Source organism: Oncorhynchus nerka, linkage group LG19, assembly GCF_034236695.1.
Source record: "Oncorhynchus nerka isolate Pitt River linkage group LG19, Oner_Uvic_2.0, whole genome shotgun sequence".
NCBI lineage: Eukaryota > Metazoa > Chordata > Actinopteri > Salmoniformes > Salmonidae > Oncorhynchus > Oncorhynchus nerka.
The window spans coordinates 3,610,130-3,635,540 of record NC_088414.1 but is presented as its reverse complement, the minus strand read 5'-3'; the positions used below and the strand labels follow the sequence as shown (position 1 = coordinate 3,635,540).

The window sequence follows — 25,411 nt, the reverse complement described above, 5'->3', positions numbered from 1 at the left end:
TATACGAAATACAAATGGTATTGAGAGAAATAGTCCTATAATTCCTATAATAACTACAACCTAAAACTTCTTACCTGGGAATATTGAAGACTCATGTTAAAAGGAACCACCAGCTTTAATATGTTCTCATGTTCTGAGCAAGGAACTTAAACGTTAGCTTTCTTACATGGCACATATTGCACTTTTACGTTCTTCTCCAACACTTTGTTTTTGCATTATTTAAACCAAATTGAACATGTTTCATTATTTATTTGAGGCTAAATTGACTTTATTGATGTATTATATTAAGTTAAAATAAGTGTTCATTCACTATTGTTGTAATTGTCATAATTACAAATATATATATAAAAATCGGCCGATTAATCGGTGTCGGCTTTTATTGGGTCCTCCAATAATCGGTATTGGTATCGGCATTGAAAAATCCTAATTGGTCGACCTGTACCCTGCACCTTAGAGATCTAATTACATAGTCATTGAACACTCTTCACCTGAATAAAGTGTACAGACTGTTTTACATACAGAGCCTTCAGAAACTATTGACACCACTTGACTTTTTCCACATGGTTGTTTTACAGTCTGAATTTCAAATTGATTAAATTGAGATTATTTTGTCAATAGCCTACAAACAATAGTGCATAATGCTCCGTTTCCCAAACTCGGTGCTCGGGAGTCCAAGGGCTCGAGAATGCCAAGAGTGTGCAAAGCTGTCCTCAAGGCAAAGGGTGGCTGCTTTGAAGAATCTAAAATATATTTTGATTTGTTTAACACTTTTTTGGTTACTACATGATTCTATATGTGTTATTTCATAGTGTTGATGTCTTCACTGATATTCTACAATATAGAAAATAGTCCAAATAAAGAAAAATCCTTGAATGAGTAGCGTGTCAACGTTTGACTGGTAATGTATATATTTTTTTTTTCTCAATGTGCATCACTTTCACTTACAATTAAAAATATATATTTTACGTAATTTTTTATTTTGGGCATATTCTTTTGAACAAATTGACTCCATAGAGTACCACAAGGAAGAGAGGAAAAATATGTATTGTGTATGTGAATTTAAAAGGATATTTATGGAAGAAGGGGGGTGCGTGTGTGTAAGTGTGTGTGTGAAGCATAGAGAAGAAAGCAAGATTCACTGAAAGAGGAGAAGAACCAAAAAAACAAACATAAAATAAAAAAACGCTGACTTCTTACATTCTCCTGCCTTGGAGGGGAAATAACCAGTGATTATCAAATCAGTTACAACCTCTGTGTCATAAATCACTGCATATGAGAGGAAGAATGACACCTCATTGCCGCTTTGTTGCCCTTCCTCTCCTCTCCTTTCTGCATGTCTTTCTGTTCCCGAAGAGCCCTCTCATGAATGATTTAAAGAGCGATCTGTTTTCTGAGAAAGCTGTCTCTCTAGCTGGAAGTTAACCTCTGAGGGGAGGAGCTTGCCTGGGGTAACATATAAGGGGCGTGGAAAGCCACAGGGTTTACTCAGGGCCAATCCTTGCCCTTCTGCCACCATAGGCAAGACCAAAAAATGCCACCCCCTGCAAAACTAGAATAGTCCCAGTGAGCAAAATTATGTTGAAAAGATGTCTAAAAGACATATTTTCCAAGACGATGAAAAGGCATATTTTCTAGACGTTAAAAAATACGTATTTTACATTGAAATCAGGTACATTTTTGGTTCTGAATGAAAGTTGAATATAAGTCATTTATAGATTTCTATGTTTGGGCCAAATCAAGACAGGACAAAATCTGAACCAAACATCGAAAGCCTATGATTGGATCAGATTTGGTCTGGCCCGGACCAAAAATCTATGTCTGTGGACGTTGAAATCAATCCTGGTCTGGACTGCACCAAATCTGAACCAAACATAGACGTCTAGGACCAAAAACCAAAGTCCATGGATGTCGAAATCAAGGCCGATCCGAAACTGCACCAAAAGACATCCAAAAGGCATCAGCATCAGTCCATGTTTACTGAGGTACATTTAAAACCATGACCATGACAATATGGAATGATTGTCCATTCCATATTGTCAATTTTACTTGGACCTGTCCTGTTTTTAGGATATGTTGACGGAACAGTCTTTATTAGAAGAACGCCATTTAGGTTAGGCTATTTGATCGGCTGCACGATGTAAAAAGTCTCATTACATTGAGGTTAGGCTATTTGATCGGCTGCACGAAGTGTCCGTCTCATTACATTGTCATACATTTTATCTCCAGCCTGTAGGCTACAGAAAAGGCCACATATTCTTTCCACCATATCCTGTATCTGCTACATGATTTATGATAGATTATGTTTTTGAAGGAACGTTGGTGGAGATGCGTCTCTCCAACAGGACCCTGGAGAGGCGCGCTTGGAAAGCACAAACAAAATATTTTGCCCCCCCTGCCTTTGACAAAGTGGGCACTGCTATCAATGTTCAGCATCTGCGCTCACCTAAAACGCCCATATGCCACTGGTTGAGAGAAATTGTCATTGTTTTTAGGCAGACTTGTCTGAGGTTTTATGTGTTGTTGTTGGAGGTGCGTCTTGGTCAATTTAGCTCAGAAAATGCCGCACTTGTTAATCTGTCAGCCCTAATCCTGTCTAATGAGCGGGCCGGCCGTGGGTCTACTCCGCACAAAATCTGTCCACGAAAATAAAACCATGAAGTGAGGGATATTGTACAGAGTTCAATGACCATGTCGAATTTGGTCAACATATTTTTTGTTGTTGCTAATTTGCTACGTGAGGTTTATTTGATCAAGATGATGTTTCGTAATGGTTAGGTTGTTAGGAATGCACTGATATAAATGGAGACGTGTGGAATTTCGGCAACTTTGGAAAAAAAACACTTTATATCGGAGTTGTGTTGTGTCTGTGGTTCACACTCGTATCTGCCCTCTCATTGGCTAGAATGGTCCCACCTTATCTGCATTAATGCATGTGTAGAATGTATCTTTCCAAGACACTTCTCACACGTAAGATACAGTATGTTTGCATTTTCTAGTTGGAATGAAATGCTAAAAATATATCAACAGAAAATGTTTAAAAAATGTTATGATATGAGATCAGATATCCAGAAATCATTGTGTTAACTTAAATTTATTACCTGAGATCTTAACATATTTTTGGTGGAACTGCAGTCACGTATAACCTCATTATCAGTTTTGGAGGTGGAATGCTACTCACTCACCATGTAGGCAGCTGTGTGTTGGATGACACTTACAGAGCTTCACACATACACACACACACACCATAATTCAACACAAAATCACACAGCCCAGTACCATGCTTCTATACTGGAGGTTCATCATCTCAACATCTATCTCCCCCCCTCCCTCCCTCCCTCCCTCCCTATATGGGTTTCTACCTCCTCTCCCCTCACCTTCACAAGGTAAAGGACACCAAAGAAAACTTTGGCATAATTCAAAACCCAGTCAGTGTGGCAGTTTCCAAAGACAAAGTTCCAATAACATCGATAATCAAGTCCTAAAAAAAGAGTGCTGTGAAACAGAGAAACAACAAAGGGCTAGCAGCAATCCTTCATTCTCCACAGGAGGTAAAGTAGACAGAGCTTTGAGACCCAAAATTACTCACAACCTGTCATTTTCACATAATACATACAAACCTACCTGTCACATAGCCTTATCTGTCACCCACATATGTACCTCACACAGAGCTCTTGAATGTCACACATAACTTCCTATCACACAAAGTTTACACAGGCCTGTTAAACAAATACAGTCCTATCTGCAATACCCAGATGTACTGTGTCTTTGAGCCATGAAGGTAATGTTAAGCCCCCCGCCTCTCCTCCCACCCGAACAGCCCTTAGTTCATATGAACGCTCAATTTAATTACACATTCTATTTTACAGAAAGTGATTTGATCAATTGATAGCGACAGAGTCACACATTGTATAAGATTTCTTCCCAAGCAAAGCCCAATCACTTAGACTTTTCAACTTTAGAAGGTTGTAGCTTAGCTTCTGAATGTTGCATCTTCCTCTGGCATTTCACAGCTTGTTTCTAGCCTAAAGCACTAGAGATGTATGTCTTATTTTAGATCGGCATAAACAAATGCAAATTGTAAAAAATAAAATAAATAAAACAAGAAATATCCCTCAAATCAAGGAAGGTCTCAGCCCCCCACTCCCCAGTCCTCCAAACCTGCAGTAGCCTCACCCATTCCACCCCTACCCCCCCCGTCCCCTAAACTTGTAGTACCCCAGGCGTAGCCGCACCTGTTACAACCCTCAGCCCTACCACCCCACACTCCCCCAAACTTGCAGAAGCCTAGCTCCATCCGTTTCCGCCCTACCAGCACAAACAGCTGGGTAGAAGGAGACTGAGGGAGCCAAGAGCGCATTATCTCACTCAGCAGGGGGCCCAGGTATCAAAGGGAGATACACATGGCCAAGAGACAAACACGCCAAACAAGCACGATACAACATGTTCATCTGAAAAACACTACTCCGATTCATTAGCATTAACATCATATGGTCACTTGGTTTGAGGTGTCTCCAGCGTGTTGAGAAGGTAAAGAAAAAATGTATTAAAAGAAGAGTTGTTCCCTCAACTTGGGAATGGGCCTGTTCAAACTCAACTAAGAAAGTCTTTGGGCAACATTTTCATTTTGCTTAAACAGCTGCGCTGTAAACTAACGCACTGCACTGCAACATTCAAAATAATGGTAGAATACTATACCTCGCGATTGCAGTGCTTGTGGCGCGTGTAGCGCGCTTTAACTAATTGGCCATTTAAACTAGGAAGGGGCATCGTGTGGTGAAATATCGGAAGCCATTCACTTTCAATTAAAGGAAAGTGAGAGAAGCAAAGTGGTCGGGGGAACCGTTGAGCGATGCGAGCATAGGCGAGAAAGCTAAACCTGCACTAAAGTTGGGTGAAAGCTGAACATTCTAAAAAAAATACTCTGCAATATCATGACGTAAATTACCAATTGATGCTCACAATAGCTTCCGACCCCTACTGGATTGTCTGACAATGGCTGTTGATACGTAGCACTAGCTTGCTTGCTTGCTGGCACCCACATGAGGGCGATGCTGGGCTGGGCAAGTGCTGCTTGTATAGTGTAAATGCTCCGTAAATCTGCGCTTAAATTTAAGTTTCTCCTCGTTGTAATTGATAAAAAGAAATGCTACAACATAAATCGCGCTGCAGATATAATTTTGTTTACACTATGCATTAGCTCACAGCGCAGGTGTCTTTGTGACAGGAAAAAGAAACCCTCTGTGTGCCTTTTAACAGACGTCTTGATGCCACCTATAGCCTGCCACCCTGCCTTATGCTTTCTGTCAGATTACCAGGGAGACAAATGTAGGTCTTCACCCTCATTGCCCTCATCCTCATCCGTCTCTGGCCACAGCAGGGCTTTCTGTCTTGGGCCTATAATCCACTTAGGTGGCTCTTTCTATTCTTCCTGTATGGCTCTAAGCCGGAACATCGATTCCATTATACAGACTCACTCAACGACCTGCTGCCTATTCCATTAGAAAGGCCCAATCCACGTCTGTGCACAGTCCTAATCCAAATACATTATACATTCTAGAATGGTTTAGAATGGTCGTTGTAAAGCAGCCCCCCCCCCCCCCACCCCTCTCCACTCCATAGCTCTGGATAGCCAGTGACAGATGGGGAGATGAAGAGGGGAGAGAGAGAGTCAGAGTTCCGGTTATACAGTGAGAGAGCACCGTTCTTATAGGGCCTGATCAATACAGTATGACCAAGGAAGGTGTATGTACAGTACCTGAGTAGTATAGAAATGATTTCATCTCTTGGGGAATATAGACCAATAATAAGTGAAGAACAGAAAAATACATAAACAGATAGTTCTTCAACCCTTGAGGGGAAATGGAACAATCAGAATCAATCTATCCAAATATCCCAACCCCTCTGTCCCTCCACCACCTTGCTAACCCTCTCTCCAATTCCACCACCCTAATCTCTCTTCACTGTCCCCCTCCTCATCAGCCCTCCATCTCTCTATTCTGTCATTCTCCTTGTCCCTCCCCAAACCTCTCTCTTCTCTTTCTCCCTCCTTGTCCCCTTCTCTATCCTCTGTTCCCCTCCTCTTCATCCCTCCATCCCTGTACTGTCCTCTACCCTGTATGATCTCCAACAACCTCGTCTCCCATCCAAGTTGCTAAATGACTGATTATTACCTTTCACTGTTTAGTGTTCAGTCACTGAGCTGCTGCTGAAGGGGCCAGGAGTGGGGAGTGCAGGGGCCACATGAGAAAGGACTCTCTACCTCTTCCCACTGTCGATATCACCACCCTATGTCATTACGGCGGCTACCTGGACTAGGGAGCCATTTGGTCTTCTTTTATAATATAAAACCAATTTCAGAGCGAGCGCATCTGCAACGGGGGGGAATATTCATTATTCATGATTAAAATGTTCTCCCGAGCAGTTTGGAAATCCAAATATGTCCCGTGCCAGATGAGATGGCTCAGATGAGATGGCTCAGATGAGATGGCCCAGATGAGATGGCTCAGATGAGATAGCTCAGATGAGATGGCTCAGATGAGATGGCTCAGCCCTATTGTCCCGAGGGAACATTGACTAATCGTCTGGCCTTCGGAAATCGATATCCAACGGTAATCATCAGACACCTCCGATTATACAGTAGTGTCCACCGGCCCATTGACCGACCAACCCCCATCACCCTATATTCCCTCCCTCCTTCCCTCCCTCCATTCAATCCCAGAATAACAGCATTGATCAGTGATTGTGTTACTGGCGGTGTGGGTGGGGATGGAGGAAGACATCAGGCGTCAGTCATTTCTATGGGGGCTATTTGGGTCCCCTTGTTACCGGATACAGCAGCATAGTCAGTACAGTTATAGCTTCTTTGCTCGATCTGGATGTAAAGGGAGAGACTGAGAAATTAGGTATGTTCTGTAGGTAAGGAAATTATAATATTATATGGACATTTAACTAGCAGACGCGTTTATGAGGTTGTTCAGTTGCTCTAGCGAGAAATCACAAAACAACTGATGTATTTGATTAGGGGAAATTGCGCAACATTGGTATGTTAAGTATTGGGCAAAGGGGCTTGGGCAGGGTTGTTGGGTTTGGGAGATTGGGTCAGGAGTTATTCCTGACCAAGTGACCAGAAAGTAACCAGGATACTCTAGGCTCTTTGTGGTCAGGAAAAACTCCAAGCCCAACCATGTGCAATTGTATATCCCTCCCCTCTTTACACCTTTCTCTCTATCGCTTGCTCAGCTTTTCCCTCTGCATCTCCATGCTAAGCATGAAAAGTGTCTGTGATCAATACCTCCAGGCCTGCTCCTGCTTCTAACCACAGGCCGGGGGGTGGCAGAGCTACCTGGGGGACCGGAGTGCTGTGTCAGCATCCACTCAAGACCTCAAACACCCCTCTACTCCTCTTCTTCTCTCATCACCTCTGTCAACCAACACTTCTTCAACACAATCCCTCACTCACACGTTTCAAATGTCACCCTGCCATTTTGATTGGAATAATAATTTTGAGAGGAGGGAGAAATGGCTTGTTGATGCTAAGCAGGCGGTGCAACAGCGAAAGCCATCTCTCCCTGTCACAAAGTTGCCGTGTAAGAGGTTCCCAGTTCCTGCCCGGCCCCGCGGCGCCACAGTAGATGTGGACACAGATTTATGTTAAGACCACCGAGGCCATGTGTTAGCGTCGTTCATCATCACGCCTTAGTAGACCAATGACAGCGACAGGATTCATGCACAGGGAGTAACAGAGGATCAGTGTAAAGGACCTATGATTAGTGTGGTTATGTATGTTGGGGAGTGTTAAAGTGGGTATGAATGTAACAGTGATTTAATTATAGCTTTCTAAACTAACAATAAGAGTAGCGTTTCAGGTGTTTGACCTATTTTCAGTGTATGAACCTTGAAGTAAAGTAATTTACCCAGCAGCCAACACTTCTCTCTATAAAACACCTTGGTCCTGCTCAGTAGAGAGCAAACCGTAGTAGAACGTAGCAGAACATTAGCATCAGAAAATGGACGAGTTCAGGTAGAACGTCCCCGTTTCACTCTGTTTCACCGTACTGATCATGACACTGTTCTCTATCCCATTTAACAGTAACTCAATCTTACCTTGACGCTGTTCTCTATCCCATTTAACAGTAACTCAATCATACCTTGACGCTGTTCTCTATCCCATTTAACAGCAACTCAATCTTACCTTGCGGGCACCTCGATGTTGGAGATGGCGTAAAAGTACTTGAGCAGGTTGTCCCTCTGCATGTAGGTTCCCCCCAGGGCCGGTCTGAGCAGCCTCAGCCTGAGGTTAGTGAAGGTAAAGAATTCCCTCAGGCCCTTCATACTCTCCATACGGGTGTACAAGCTGTCCATGTTGAGCAACCTAGGCCCGGCGAACACTGCGAAGCGCGCCCGAACCTCGAACTTTACGTTCTTATCGTTCTTCGATCCCACCCAGCGTGAGAACTGCTCGGTGCAGATGACAAGAGTAATATTTGCAGGTGATAGATCGGGGACGCGCTTTGGTGCCATGTTAAAGGACTCGAGACAATCGTCAGCGTAGAACTGGTAGGGCTGCCAGGTACGGCCGTGGTCCATGGACTTGTCCAGCACCATTAAGGTGGGGCGGCCGTACTCAAAGGTAATGGCGATGTCGTCCGTCAGCTCCAGGCTCTTGTTCCAGGCTAGGGAGATGTTGGCCAAGAGGGGTTCTGGATAACGGGCCCATGTGACTGTCTGCCAGTAGGTGATGCGGCCGGTGTGCTCGCGGTCCTGCATCAGCTGAGGAGGGTGGGCCAGGTCCGGGTTGGAGGCGTCACACTCGTCACTGCACAGATACGGGTTCTCCTGCAGAGTCAAAAGAACACAAACGAGTCAGTGGACAGATACGGGTTCTCCTGCAGAGTCAAAAGAACACAAACGAGTCAGTGGACAGATACGGGTTCTCCTGCAGAGTCAAAAGAACACAAACGAGTCAGTGGACAGACAGTAAATGGATGCACTAAATGATTCTCAAGTGTTAGGTGAAATGGAATATAGTCTATCATCAGTCCCTCTAGGATTCTGCAATCACAATTGTCTTTAGCAAAATCAACATTTCCCAGCAAATTTGACCAATCACAACTATTTCCGCATAAAACAGTCAAATCATCACAATATTATCATCACCGCAGTAAATAGAGGGCTTGCAATTTCAACCAATCACTGCACTTTACTGCATAATTTGGTTCAATCGAGCCTCACATCAACAATCCTTTTCCCTCGTTAGAGATTTGACAAAATCACCTACTGGCAGACAGTCACATGGTCCCGTTACCCTAAACCCCTCTTAACCAACATATTGCATGCAAAATGTCAGAACTTACGCAGGAAAATCAAGCATTTTTGTCCACAAATATCATTAAAAAATGCAAAATCCTGGACTATATAAATTCCTGTAACCTACTTTCATGCTCCTGGCATTCATCCTAAAACTTAAACCGAAACATTTAATATGAAATTTAAAAAAGTGAAAAGTAAATGATTTCATGCTTAATCAAGTTGGTGAACTGTGCCTGTACAAAAAACTAACCAGTCAGTCAAACCCACACTAATAACAAAATAAGGTTTACTGTGCAGGCTGAGTTTATAAATCATCTGATTTATGATGACACTGAGCTAAGAGAAAAAAAACAAGCATATGCAAAATCTAGTGGTGCTAGGGTAAGAGAAACTTCTCAGAAGAAGGGAAAGGGGGAATACCTAGTCAGTTGTACAACTGAATGCATTCAACTGAAATGTGTTTTGTGCATTTAACCCAACTCCTCTTCTTAACTGACTTGCTTACTGCCAGAAAGACAGATTTTTACCTTGTTGGCTCAGGGATTTCATCCAGCAAGCTTTTGGTTACTGGCCCAACGCTCCTACCCGCCAGGCTACCTGCCGCCTGAGGTACTCAGATCCTAGCCTCAGGATAAAAGTCTGTGCGTGACGACATAGCGCACATAAAAATGATTTTGCGTTTAAATTCCCCATGTTCAGATAAAAAAAATACAAATACAAATTCAACTCTACTGATAGTTTTGTGCCCACTCTGGTTTTGGCACGTCTAGCTAACAGTTTACAGATACAGTTTAGATTATTATGGACATAAGAGCGAGATTATTTTAAGTTGTAAATAGGACAGCCAAGCATCATCATGTCACCAGAATAAAACCCTCGATATTTATTGGAAAGGAGCATCAAAGCTTCTCACCTTACACTTTTCACCGCCCTGTGAAGTTCATCTTATTTCATCTGTAGCCTAATAAACTGCATGCTTTCCCGAGTCGTAGTGGGAGAACCATACAACATGTCATCACATGACTCTGTTGTGGAATTATGGAATCAAAATATTTCACACATACCGGAACTTGTAAATTCAATTAGACTTTATTACAAAGTAACAGAGCCGGGCAATTCCATAGAACAACCGACTCTTCATTCTTAGTATTTGGCTTTTATACAGTCTTACCCTAACACCCTTACATCGTCACTCCACTTTATGAATCTTGTTGTCTTTACTTTCCATTCTCTTATTGACTCAGACTTTGGGGCATAGATTATATTTGTGGCGTGACACTCCTACTGGTGCCTATCACAGATTATTTAATGTTCCTGTCCAAAAGTTCAGGTTCATGTTGTTCAAGTTCATGTTGTCTATGTATGATTGACCGATGTGCATGTCCAGTAACCTTCACAAGAATCAGATATGGCCCCGACCAGTCACGTCTTGTTGGTCTACCTCGCCTCATCCACACAGATTCTGCTTACGATTCTGTTTTTTACATGTCTAATAGTTGACTCGATGTTGATCCAGCTTTGTACACTCACATGGGCTCAGCCTTCATTCTGCTTACACATGTCTAATATTTAAACGTATATCGATTATGCATTCTACTTCAAAGAGAACAGTATCGGTACTGAGAATCATCAGACGACTGGAAACTCTCCAACAACTCCAGGTTTACATCGATATGATGGTTATTACAGGGCCTTCAGAACGTATTCACACCCCTTGACTTGTTACGGTCTGAATTTAAAATAGATCAAATTGAGATTTTGTGCCACAGGCCATTTAGGCCATAACAGAAGGGTTGAATACTTATTGACTCAATACATTTCAGATTTTAATTTTTATTCATTTGTAAAAGAAAATTGAAGAAACATAATTCCACTTTGACATTATAGGGTATTGTGGGTTATGGCCACAATACCCCATAATGTCAAAGTGGAATTATGTTTCTTCAATTTTCTTTTACAAATGAATAAAAATTAATTCAACCCTTCTGTTATGGCCTAAATAAGTTCAGGAGTAAAAATCTGATTAACAGGTCACATGATAAGTTGCATGGACTCACTATGTGTGCAATAAAAGTGTTTAACATGATTTTTGAATGACTACCTTGTCTCTGTACTCCACACATGCAATTGAGCAGTGAATTTCAAACACATATTCAACACAAAGACCAGGCTTTCCAATGACTCGCAAAGAAGGGGCATTGGTAGACTGGGGAGTTTTTCAGGATGAAAAAAAAAAATAGAATAGTGCACAGCCAAAGGAAAACCTGGTTCAGTCTGCTTTCCACCAGACACTGGGAGATAAATTCACCTTTCACCAAGAAAATAACCTAAAACACAGTAGATGTGGGTGCTCCTGAGTGGCAGTCACAGGCAAGACCGGAAAATAGTTGTCTAGCAATGATCAACAATCAATTTGACAAAGCTTGAGGAATTTTGAAAATAATAATGGGCAATTGTTGCATAATCCAGGTGTGGAAAGCTCTTAGAGATTTACCCAGAAAGACTTACAGCTGTAATCACAGCCAAAGGTGCTTCTACAAAGTATTGACTAGGGGGGATACTTATGTAAATGAGATATTTCTGTATTTCATTTTCAATAAATTTGCAAAAATGTCTAAAAACATGTTTTCACTTTGTCATTTTGGGGTATTGTGTGTAAATGGGTTAAAAAACATTTTTAATCCATTTTGAATTCAGTCTAAAAACAAAATGTGTAATTAGTAAAATTAGTCAATATTTGCGCATAAAAGCGCCATTTCTCTACATTCTTTACAGAAACAAAAAGAAGCTAAGCACTGAAGCTAAGCAGGGTTGGACCTGGTCAGTCCCTGGATGGGAGACCAGATGCTGCTGGAAGTGGTGTTGGAGGGTCAGTAGGAGGCACTCTGTCCTCTGAAGCTAAGCAGGGTTGGACCTGGTCAGTCCCTGGATGGGAGACCAGATGCTGCTGGAAGTGGTGTTGGAGGGTCAGTAGGAGGCACTCTGTCCTCTGAAGCTAAGCAGGGTTGGACCTGGTCAGTCCCTGGATGGGAGACCAGATGCTGCTGGAAGTGGTGTTGGAGGGTCAGTAGGAGGCACTCTGTCCTCTGAAGCTAAGCAGGGTTGGACCTGATCAGTCCCTGGATGGGAGACCAGATGCTGCTGGAAGTGGTGTTGGAGGGTCAGTAGGAGGCACTCTGTCCTCTGAAGCTAAGCAGGGTTGGACCTGGTCAGTCCCTGGATGGGAGACCAGATGCTGCTGGAAGTGGTGTTGGAGGGTCAGTAGGAGGCACTCTGTCCTCTGAAGCTAAGCAGGGTTGTACCTGGTCAGTCCCTGGATGGGAGACCAGATGCTGCTGGAAGTGGTGTTGGAGGGTCAGTAGGAGGCACTCTGTCCTCTGAAGCTAAGCAGAGTTGGACCTGGTCAGTCCCTGGATGGTTGGACCTGGTCAGTCCCTGGATGGTTGGACCTGGTCAGTCCCTGGATGGTTGGACCTGGTCAGTCCCTGGATGGGAGACCAGATGCTGCTGGAAGTGGTGTATTTTTTTTTTACCTCTGTTTCAAAACATTATATCTCTACTGAACACAGCCTCGAGTGGACTCTTTGGCCAATCAGTAACCAGGTTTCCATCCTATATTTTATGCCAGTAAAGGTCTGATGGAAGCAGAACATTTGTTGGTAAACTTTCTAAATATCGACAAAACAAAATACTCTAGATAAGGTGGTATCTTTTTGGCTTCGGTGTGCCCTACTGCACACTACCCTGCTGTGTTCAAGTCATCAATCCCTGTTAAGAGGGGAAGAATGAAACGCCAGCAGTACTACAGATTGTGAAGCTCGGAACTGCTATTGAAGATATTGCAGTGTGGGCGGCTATGACTTAATATTGAAACGACTGGGTCTTCTCTCCAAACAACCACATTAGATGAGAACCTCCCACTCTCACTGGGGAGAGGTGGCATGCTTGTTTCCTCTCCGTAACTATTACTACATTTCCTGGATTTCCAGGAATCCCAGTTGGAAGATTCCTAGAATCAGCAGGGAATAAGCAGGACATTCGGAATCCTCCAACCAGGATTTGTGGAAAAACTGGGAATTTTTAGAAAGTTACCAGGATCTGGTCCTGGGCCCAAAAAAAGGTACAAATATTTGTCCAACCTTCACTCCTGCTTCAGACACAACGAGGATTATTGACATGCCGTAAGGAAACGACCACCGTTAGACTGTACAGACACTGTCCCAGATGCACAACAAATAGGTTACTATGTAATAGGTTACTCTCGACCCAGATATATCTTTTGACGAACATATCAAGAATATTTTAAGGACAACTTTTTTCCATCTTCATAACATTGCAAAAATCCTAAACTTTTTGCAAAAAATTATGCCGAAAAACAAATCCATGCTTTTGACACTTCTAGATTAGACTACCGCAATCCTCTACTCTCCAGCTAGCCGGATAAAGCACTAAATAAACTTAGAAGCTTAACACAGTTGCTAGAATCCTGACTAGAACTGATCATATTACTCCAGTGCTAGCCTCTCTACACCGGCTTCCTGTTAAGGCAAGGGCTGATTTTAAGGTTTTACTGCTAACCTACAAAGCATTACATGGACTTGCTCCTACCCATCTCTCCGATTTGGTCCTGCCGTACATACCTACACGTCCACTATGGTCACAAGACGCAGGCCTCCTTATTGTCTCTAAGAAAACAGCTGGAGGCAGGACTTTCTCCTATAGAGCTCAAATTTTATGGAATGGTCTGGCTATCCAACTCTTCAGTAGGTCCTATGATTGAGTGTAGTCTGTCCCAGGGGTGTGAATGTGAACGGCAAGGCACTGGAGCGACAAACCGCCCTTGCTGTCTCTGCCTGGCTCCCCTCTCTCCACTGGGATGCTCTGCCTCTGACCCTATTACGGGGGCTGAGTCACTGGCTTACTAGTGCTCTTCCATGCCGTCCCTAGGAGGGTTGCGTCACTTGAGTGGGTTGTGTCACTGACGTGATCTTCCTGTCCCATTTTGCAACCCCTCGGGCTTGTGCGGTGGAGGAGATCTTCATAAGCTATACTGAGCATTGTCTTAGGGTAGTAAGTTGGTGGTCTGTTGATATCCCTCTATTGGTGTGGGGGCTGTGCTTTGGCAAAGTGAGTGGGTTTATATCCTGCCTGGTTTGCCCTGTCCTGATGGCCCGTCTGGGGGTATTTTTGGACAGGGCCACAGTGTCCCCCGACCCCCCCGTCTCAGCCTCCAGTATCTATGCTTCAATAGTCTATGTGCCGGGGGGCTAGGGTTAGTCTGTTATATCTGGTGTAATTCTCCTGTCTTATCTGGTGTCCTGTGTGAATTTAAGTACGCCCACTAATTCTCTCTCCCCTCCTGGAGGACCTGAGCCCTAGGACCATGCCTCAGGACTACCTGGCCTGATGACTCCAGGCTGTCCCCAGTCCACCTGGTTGTGATCCTTCTCCAGTTTCAACTATGCAACCCTGACCTGTTCACCGGATGTGCTACCTTGTCCCAGACCTGCTATTTTCGACTCTCTCTCTACCACACCTGCTGTCTCAACCTCTGACATTTACTCTGAGGTACTGACCTGTTGCACCCTCTACAAACAGAGATTATTATTTGACCCTGCTGGTCATCTATAAATGTTTGAACATCTTGAAGAACAATCTGGTCTTAATTGCCATGTACTCTTCTAATCTTCACCTGGCACAGCCAGAAGAGGACCTCTAGGTTTCTACCGAGGTTCCTGCCTTTATGGGGAGTTTTTCTTAGCCACTATGCATCTACATCTGCATTGCTTGCTGTTTGGGGTTTTAGGCTGGGTTTCTGTATATTTATAAATACATGTGATTGAATTTGATAGCAATAGTATAGCAATACGTAGGACAGAGTGACGGAAAGTCTGTATAAAGAATGACGCAAATATATTATAGTGTTTCTGGATTGGGTGTTTTGCATGTACAGTGAGGTCACTTGGCACCCTTGATAAAGGTTAGCAAAAAAAGATGGTATAAAATAAATAATACACATACTGAGCTATATTGCATGCCCAAAACATTTAGAAAATTATATTATTTTATACTAATACAATTACTAAGAGTTAGAGATATTGTTGAACAAGTACATACCTAAGTGTACTAAACATTAAGGGCGCCTGCTCTTTCCATGACATAGACTGACCAGGTGAAAGCAACGATCCCTTATTGATGTCCCATGTTAAGTGCCTTGACACTTAGCTGTGGTATATTGGCCATATACCACAAACCCCTGAGGTGCCTTATTGCTATTATAAACTGGTTACCAACGTCATTAGAGCAGTAAAAATAAAATGTTGGCATACCCGTGGTATATGGTCTGATATACCACAGCTGTCAGCCAATCAGCATTCAGGGCTCGAACCACCCAGTTTATAATACTATTTATGTTACTTTGCGTAACCTTTATGAAAGAAAAAAAAAGATTGCACTGCCTGTTTGACTGTCAAGCTTGATAACCATTTTCTCCTTTCATATGTAGCGCTGTTTTCCTGTGCTGTGCTATTGTAACAGGGTTGATTATGTTTCCACTTGCCTCTAAAGAAAGGTGTATTTCATGTTCAAGCAATCTTATTGGTTGGTTCAATTCCGATGACAATAAGGCATGTTGTTATTGGCCCCGCTTGCAGATAGGGCGGGATCGCGAACGTCAGGTCTCCCCAGTATGAAAATTGTGATGCAAGGGGTCGGTCACGTTCTGAATACTATTTTACCATGTGTACAAGTTTGCTGTACATTGCTGATTTATACATGTGTGGGTATATGGTGCCTGTTAGGGATTGAGGGGCTTTCTGGGATGTGCTTTGGTATATGATTTCTGTGTATAAGTGTGTTAGCTAGCATGCACCGATGTAATGGCCACATAAGCTCACTGCTAACACAGTTGTTTTCATGCTACAGATTTGACCATCGACAGCCATCAACATCATTAAGTCCTGCACAACTAACCTGCTGTTTCCTATTAAAAACAGACAATAATGTTCAACTGGGACCACTGGCTGATTTATTGGGACAAAACACAACGCAAGGAGAGTACGATTAACATCTGTTACACTATCATAAGGGCTGCTTAATTCGTCATATATAATGTCAGCCAAACATCTGTACAGGTTTCCTATCTTTTCATTCAACATCTTTCTATCGAGCTGCCAGTTCTGGTTATAGACCACGCGTACACGGACCCCTGGAGATTTATCAAGGGCACACTTGCCACTAGACGGGAAAGCCCTCTGTGGGCTTTGTTACCACGGAAGCGATCGATGGCAAAGATCAGAGGTACATTTCTACGGACAGCCTTTCTCTGCTCGCTCGATAACTAAATGAGGAAACAAATTGGATTATGGAAACACATGCTCAGTAAAGATATGATTGTGAAAGTAATGCACAAGTCTTTTGCCAAAATATCTGTAATAATATTACGCAATTTTAAAAAAGGATGCACTTCTTTACTCGCTTACTCATAAAAGCAATCTGATTACATAACATGTTAGCCCCCGGCACTGAACGGCACTGAACATTTTTCTAAAATGTTTTATGTTGTACAAGAACACATTGGGAGGGATCTTAGACCATTCCTCGATACAGCATTTTTCCAGATCCTTGAGATCAATGGTCTGTGCTTATGGACAGCCCACTTCAATTCAACCACAGCTATTCAATAGTGTTCGCGGCGAAAGATGGCCATTGGAAGATGTTGATTTTGTCAAGGATGTCAAGGATCTGGAAAGATGATACTTTTGATGTATTTTTCCTCAAGTGGTTTTTAGACTGTTATTTGGCATAGCTAGTGTTGACAGTTTGACAAGGACATGTGGTAGGTAACCATCTTGCAAATTGTTCACAAATAAATGAGTGAATGATCTAGTAAGCTAAACAGCTAGCTAGTTGACTGGTGTTTCGATAGTTGGATCGTCATATCCTTTGAGGCTTTAAAAGTGTTCTAACACTATGATTTTGAACATTCAAAGTAACTGGGAAATGTCCATGGCAGGCATTGTTGTCACCTTAGCTTCTGAGTGATGGGAAACACAAGAACCACCACCTACCCCACTCACACCCGTTGTTACTATGGCAACTAGCGTAGTCATGTCATTAAATGACTGCTGTCTGAACACAATCAATCTGGTCACTTGTAACTTGCTGTTTGGACAGTCAGCATTCCAAAATAAATTTGAAAAACAAAACTGATTTGAGCATTAAGGCCTGCAGTGTGAACAAAGCTTTAGATCCCTCCAAATATGTTCTCCAATATCATAAAATATTTTTGAAAAAGGCTCACATGCAAGGTGAGGTATTGAAAGGTATTGAAAACAGGGGTGTCAATAATTTGGACCCCAATCTTTGAGAAAAAAATATGACTAATTAAACAAAATCGCTTTCTCTGAGCAATTGCATTAGTATAAAATAATATAATTTCCCACCAAAATATTATCAATTTCATTAGTATAAAATAATATAATTTCCCACCAAAATATGAGCATACAATACAGCGCAGTATTTATACTATTTATTTTATATATTTTTTTGCTCATCTTTATCAAGGGTGACAAAAATGTCAGACACCACTGTACATCTGGATCTGGTGCGTGTGTTGAGTATGAGGGACTGAGCTGTGATGCGCTAAATGATTCACTGAAAGCTGCACATGACCTGATTGTCTGTCCTCTCTGTCTCTCAGATAATCAGGGACGGGATGTATTTCATTTTGTATGGGAGGGTTGTGAGTGTATTTGTTTTAAACCCTCCCCCTCTCATGCCCTCTTTCCTTATCTCCTCTCTCCTTATCCTGCTACTCTCTCCTCTTCTCTGGCCCAGATAGCTACCTTCTGCCAGCAGCGTGTACACACACATGCACACACACATGCACACACACAGAGAGATCCTGGCCAACTGCTACGGCAGGTGGCCGGCACCGCTAAGTCCCTCCAGCAATTATCCTCGCTGGGATCCTATCACTGTGACGACCAGCGCGATGGAACTCTGTCGCCGTGTCTACACGCAGCGGGCCATGGTGATAAGTGGGTTCTTTTAGTCTTTTTAGGCCATGATGACTGAGTGTTGGTATCCAAATCTAGGTCCCTCAGGAGTAGGGTTCTTGTTTTGGGCGGGACCATCAGAACAGAAGCTTGCTCATTCCTTAGGTACATATGTCTTACTCGGAACACTCAATAACCATGGTCCAAAAAGTATACAGTGTTTTATGATTCGATGTGACACGTCCCAATTGGAACAGAAGCATGCATGAGCCCTCGATCCCTAAACCTGGAACAGGAGCATGCATGAGCCCTCGATCCCTACACCTGAGGGACCTAGATTTGGATACCAACACTCAGTCATCATGGCCTAAAAAGACTAAAAACCTAAGTATGATACGCTGAGACATTTTGATATGTAATTTGGAGAATGTATACACTGAGTGTACAAAACATTAGGAACACCTTAATATTGAGTTGCACCACCTGTAGCCTTTAGAAGAGCCTCAATTCTTTGGGTCATAGACTCTACAAGGCGTCGAAAGCGTGCCACAGGGATGCTAATCTAATGCTTCCAACAGCTGTTTCCAGGCTGGTGGAACATTCTTGATATGTTGTGTTTTTGTGCATGCTCTTCTAATATGACAATTAACCAATGATATCAGGCAACACCCGGCCATGATTAGACATCTGTGTGTATTTTGACACTATATAAATGAGTCATCCCGCAGTGTTTGTCTTTATACCCTGATGAAGACAGCTTGTCTGTCGAAACGTTGGACATAAATATTTTTAGTGTGTGCGGCTCTCCTTTATTTTTTTAAGTGTTCTTGACACAGGAAATTGTTGAGTGTGAAAATGCCAGCAGCAGTGCAGTTCTTGACACACTCAAACAGGTGCGACTGGCACCTACTACCATACCCCGTTCAAAGGCACTGACATCTTTTGCCTTGCCCCTTCCACCCTCTGAATGGTATACATACAAAATCCATGTCTCAAGGCTTAAAAATCCTTCTTTAACCTATATCCTCCCCTTTATCTACACTGATTGAAGTGAATTTAACATGTGACATCAATAAGGGATTATTTGCCTTCACCTGGATTCACCTGGTCAGTCTATGTCATGGAAAGAGTAGATGTTAGTAATGTTTGTACACTCAGTGTAGGTGAGCACATCCATCTTGAGGAGAGAGGAAACATTATAACAAGTTAAGAGACATCCCAACACTGGAGACGTACCAAACATTCATATATTCAATTAAAAAATAATCACTCACAATATCAATGCAATTTGGCTGTTTATCTAAAAAGTAATAGGACTCAATCAAATTCAAATGACCTACACCAACAAGAGGGATGTTCTGTAGCTATTTTTGTAACTCTCTCTCTCGCTCTCTCTCTCGTTATAGTACTTTCCAGGTATTGCCAGCAAGGGGAATAAAGACCATGACAGCCGAAGAACACAATGTAGTGTTTAGAACAATCATCAAATGAAATGAGCCTCCCATAAAAAACACACACACAGTGGGACAGACATGGGGATATTGCTTTCTTGCATTATGTTGTTTTGTTCAGAGTTTAGGTCACTAGAGGACTCTCTGTCTCCCTTGCCCTGTTGGGAAATGTGATTGTCCTGTTCAGAAACATGTGTGTGTGTCTGTTATTGGTGTAACTTGCTGCCAGTCGTTATGCTGGTGAGTGTGAGAGACAGTGGGACTAGTAGTGAGATGTAGTAGGATGAGTGATGAAATGTGTGTGTGTGTGTGTGTGTGTGTACGTGCGGGTATCGGTGTGAGTATTGCATGTGTGTGTGTGCTGATGTGTGAGACAGAGAGTGTGTGTCTGCGTTATTTTTCTAACTCTTTTGCCACGATTAATTACAGGCTCCGTTTCCCTGAGGAGTGTGTGTGTGCGTGCATATGAATGCATGAATCTGCATGAATCTGCATGTATGCATCTGTACATGCACTCGTCTATATAGTACCAGTCAAAAGTTTGGACACACCTACTCATTCAAGGGTTGTTCTTTATATTTTACTATGTTCTACATTGTAGAATAATAGTGAAGATATCAAAACTATGAAGAGAAGAGAGGTAACGAGAGAGGAGAGGGGTGATGAGGGTTGGGTCATCTGGCTGCTGCTCCACCACAGGACAGTGTGCCCAGATTACCAGCAGCCAGGTCTGCATTGTGTAGTAGGCTATCCTTTGGCAGCTTCTGCTGTGTGCAAATGAGACAGTGATGTCCCAATCCCCAGGCTTACTTATCTTTCCTTACCACTAGTTGCTCTGTTTGAGGGACATTCAAAAACCAGGGGGAGATTGAGCCTATGGCTACCATAGCTGTAGGAAAATGTAACACTAGCCTATGTTCCATTTATGAAACTCAGCCTAAGTACTAATAAAATAATACTCAACTAACTTTATCAGCTTTGGGGACATATTTCAAGGGACACAGGATATCCTGCTATCTTTTTGCTATAAGTATCCCATGGCTAAAGACCGGAAATCTTAACTTACGAACCCTCGGCTATGTTCCCAATATTGTACTCCATCCAAGGATCCAAGAGGCAGAGAGGTGAAGTGGTATCATTGGGAGGCTTAGAGGTGGTGTGAGTTCTTCACCTCAGACTGTCTGAGCCAGTAACGGATCCTCCCTAGTCCGAATTTGAACCGCCTAAGGCTTTATCGATATCATTCCACCAACAAACCTTGTGTATCTAAACAGTCTCAGCATGCATGTACATCATGTACGCACGCACGCACGCATGCACACACACACACACACACACACACACACACACACACATGAAACATTGCACCTAAAATAAATATAATTATTAACTATGAAAATATCCACCACCATATTTTGACAGTAGGTATGTGGTTCTTTTCTGCTTATACATTCTCATTTCGACACCAATGTGCTCTATTTTCATATAATCTAACCAAATCAAATCGCTCTTTGGCCACTCACACCAGTGGTGGGTTTGGCATCGAAATGAGTAAGCATGAGCAGAAAAGAGCCCCATATCTACTGTAAAATATGGTGGTGGACCTTTGATGTTATGGGCCAGTGGTCCTGGGGCTCTTGTTAAGGTTACAGCATCATGAACTACACCGTACCAGGACATTATAGCCAAAAACCAGGTTGCCTCTGCTAGGAGGTTGAAACTTAGTGGATCTTCCTGCAAGACAATAACCCCAAACCCCCCAAACACACAAAATCCATAAAGAAATGGTTAATTGGCCACAAAATCAACATTTTGCAATGGCCATCTCAGTCTGCAGCACTGAAACCCATTGAAAACCTGTGGTTTGAATTGAAGCGCAGACAAATTATTTCAAGGATCTGGAAGGATTCTGTAAGGAGGAATGATCTAAGAATTCTCCCAACATGTTCTCCAACTCTGGAAACATTTTAGAAAAAAGGCTCGGTGCCGTTACCCTCGCAAGGTGAGGTGTAGAAAGGTAAAAATGACGTAGGAGGCGGCTTATGTTAGAGAAATGAACATTCAATTATCTGGCAACAGCTCTGTTGGACATTCCTTGCAATCAGCATGCCAATTGCATGCCTTTTATTGTCACCAGCACAAGCTGCACCTGTGTAATGATCATGCTGTTTATTCAGCTTCTTGATATACCACAACTGTCAGGTGGATGGATTATCTTGGCAAAGGAGACCTGCCCACTAACAGAGATATAAACACATTTGCGCACAAACTGAGAGAAAAAGGCTTTTTTGTGTATATGGAAAATTTTGGTGATCTTTTGTTTCAGCTCATGAAACATAGGACCAACACTTTACATGTTGCGTTTATATTTTTGTTTACATTTCATTTCCTGTGTTAAATCTAACCTTTGGAATGACTTTGATAGCAACAATGAATCTATTTAGTAATTAGGTGGAGATCTCTCAATAATCATTCTCATGATAGCACATTGGTAGCAGTCAGTGACGAATTGAACATCGTTTCAAAGGTAAAAAATCCAACGTATGTTATACAATATTTGTCTATGATGACATAATACTGTAGTTGAAATTTCACCCTTTTTCCAAATCCAATGTGTTTTCCACATAGATTCCACGTCACAATACGTTGACAAATTTAGTTGAACTTTTATTCAACCACTTTGTGCCCAATGGGTTGGCTCTTTTAGGACTATTCATTTGTTGTTGATGATTGAATCATTCCTTGTTGAACTCCTCCCCCTCTGTCATGGCGCACCTGACAAAGTTCCTCAATCTTTTATTTCTGTGTAGTTTTTGCAACTTTGTTAAAAGCTAGTTGTTCTATGTTCCCAGTTCAGCTCCATCTTTTTCTGCCATGATCTAAAAATGTATATATGCAGACCCTTGGTGTCCAGCCCAATACTAACATCTGATCAAAAGCTTGGTGAATAGTTGGTCACTTTGCGATGATTAAGTCCCTGCCCTTTGTACACACCGCCCGTCGCTACTACCGATTGGATGGTTTAGTGAGGTCCTTGGATCGGCCCCGCCGAGGTCGGTCGCGGCCCTGGCGGAGCGTCGAGAAGATGATCAAACTTGACTATCAAGAGGAAGTAAAAGTCGTAACAAGGCTCACGCCCCCCGCCTCTCCCTTCCCTCGGCGCAGGGTTCTTGGCCACCCAGGGGGTTGCCCGCTTCTCCATGTCGCCTGCGCTCGACCAGCTCAACCCGGGTCGTCTCTGTCGGGGAGGTGGAGCGTGAGCGCGTGCGATACCACCCGAGATATAGTGAACTATTCCTGGGCAGGGCGAAGCCAGAGGACACTCTGTTGAAAGTCCGTAGCAGTCCTGAAGTGCAAATCGGTCGTCCGACCTGGGTATAGGGGTGAAAGACTAATCGAACCATCTAGTAGCTGGTTCCCTCCGAAGTTTCCCTCAGGATAACTGCCGCTCAAAGTCTCGCAGTTTTATCTGGTAAAGCGAATGATTAGAGGTCTTGGGGCCAAAACGATCTCAACCTATTCTCAAACTTTTTTAAATTTCACCTTTATTTAACCAGGTAGGCCAGTTGAGACAAGTTCTTATTTACAACTGCGACCTGGCCAAGATAAAGCAAAGCAGTGCGACAAAAAAACTACACAGAGTTACACACAAACAAATGTACAATCAATAACACAATAGAACAATCTATGTACAGTGTGTGCAAATGTAGAAGAGTAGGGAGGTAAAGCAATAAATAGGCCACAGAGGCGAAATCATTTCAATTTAGCATTAATACTGGAGAGATAGATGTGCAGATGATGATGTGCAAGTAGAGATACTGGGGTGGAACTGAGCAAGAGGATAAATAACAATATGGGGATGAGGTAGTTGGGTATGCTACTTACAGATGGGCTGTGTACAGGTACAGTGATTGGTAAGCAGCTCTGACAGCTGATGCTTAAAGTTAGAGAGAGGGATATAAGAGCCCAGCTTCAGGGATTTTGCAATTCGTTCCAGTCATTGGCAGCAGAGAACTGGAAGGAAAGGCAGCCAAAGGAAGTGTTGGCTTTGGGGATGACCAGTGAAATATACCTGCTGGAGCGTGTGCTATGGGTGGGTGTTCCTATGGTGACCAGTGAGCTGAGATAAGGCAAGGCTTTACCTAGCAAAGACTTATAAATGACCTGGAGCCAGTGGGTTTGGCGACGAATATGTGGTGAGGGCAAGCCAACCACAGTGTACAGGTCGCAGGGGTGGGTAGTGTATGGGGCTTTGGTGACAAAACGGATGGCACTGTGATAGACTGCTTCCAATTTGCTGAGTAGAGTGTTGGAGGCTATTTTGTAAATGACATCGCCAAAGTCAAGGATCGGTAGGATACATACCCTTGTATGTTTGGCAGCATGAGTGAAGGAGGCTTTGTTGCGAAATAGGAAGCTGATTCTAGATTTAATTGTGGATTGGAGATGCTTAAAATGAGTCTGGAAGGAGAGTTTACAGTCTAACCAGACACCTAGGTATTTGTAGTTGTCCACATATTCTAAGTCAGAACCGTCCAGAGCAGTGATGCTAGTCAGGCAGGCAGGTGCAGGCAGCAATCGGTTGAAGAGCATGCCTTTAGTTTTACTAGCATTTAAAAGCAGTTGGAGGCCACGGAAGGTTTGTTGTATGACACCAGCAGCAAGAGCGACATCATTGATATATACAGAGAAGAGAGTCAGCCCAAGAATTGAACTCTGTGGCACCCCCATAGAGATTTCTAGAGGTCCGGACAACAGGCCCTCCGATTTGACACACTGAACTCTTATCAGACAAGTAGTTGGTGAACGAGGCGAAACAGTCATTTGAGAAGCCAAGGCTATTGAGGCTGCCAATAAGAATGCAGTGATTGAAAGAGTTGAAAGCCTTGGCCAGGTCAATGAAGATGGCTGCACAGTACTGTCTTTTATCGATGGCAGTTATGATATCGTTTAGGACCTTGAGCGTGGCTGAGGTGCACCCATGACCAGCTCGGAAACCAGATTGCATAGTGGACAAGTTATGGGATTAGAAATGGTCAGTGAGCTGTTTGTTAAATTGACTTTTGAAGATTTTAGAAAGGCAGGACACGATGAATATAGGTCTATAACAGTTTTGGTCTAGAGTGTCTTTGAAGAGGGGGATGACCACGGCAGCTTTCCAATATTTGGGGATCTCAGACGAACAGGCTAGTAATAGGGGTAGCAACAATTTTGGCAGATCATTTTAGAAAGAGAGGGTTCAGATTGTCCAGCCCAGCTGATTTGTAGGGATCCAGATTTTGCAGCTCTTTCAGGACAGCAGCTGTCTGGATTTGGGGGAAGGAGAAGCGGGGGGGGGGGGGGGGCTTGGGCAAGTTGCTGCAGGGGTGCTGAGCTGTTGGCCAGGGGTAGCCAGGTGGAAAGCATGGCTAGCCGTAGAAAAATGCTTTTTGAAATGATCGATTATCGTAGATTTATTGGTGGTGACAGTGTTTCCTAGCCTCAGTGCAGTGGGCAGCTGGGAGGAGGTGCTCTTATTCCCCATGGACTATACAGTGTCCCAGAACTTTTTGGAATTAGTGCTACAGGATGCAATTTTTAGTTTGAAACAGCTAGCCTTAGCTTTCCTAACTGAGTATATTGGTTCCTGACTTCCCTGAAAGTTGCATATCG

General features: G+C 43.0%; 1 protein-coding gene across 2 annotated transcripts in view; it reads right to left on the bottom strand.

The window, feature by feature from the left end:
• The window catches only part of LOC115146871 (netrin-G2-like), a 157,706-nt gene that overhangs the window by 117,151 nt on the left and 15,144 nt on the right, over positions 1-25,411 (bottom strand). For both annotated transcript variants that reach the window (XM_029688891.2, XM_065004622.1), the window contains exon 3: positions 8,192-8,835. In XM_029688891.2, coding sequence (XP_029544751.2) covers positions 8,192-8,835 — 644 coding nt within the window. The remainder of the gene's footprint in view (positions 1-8,191; positions 8,836-25,411) is intronic.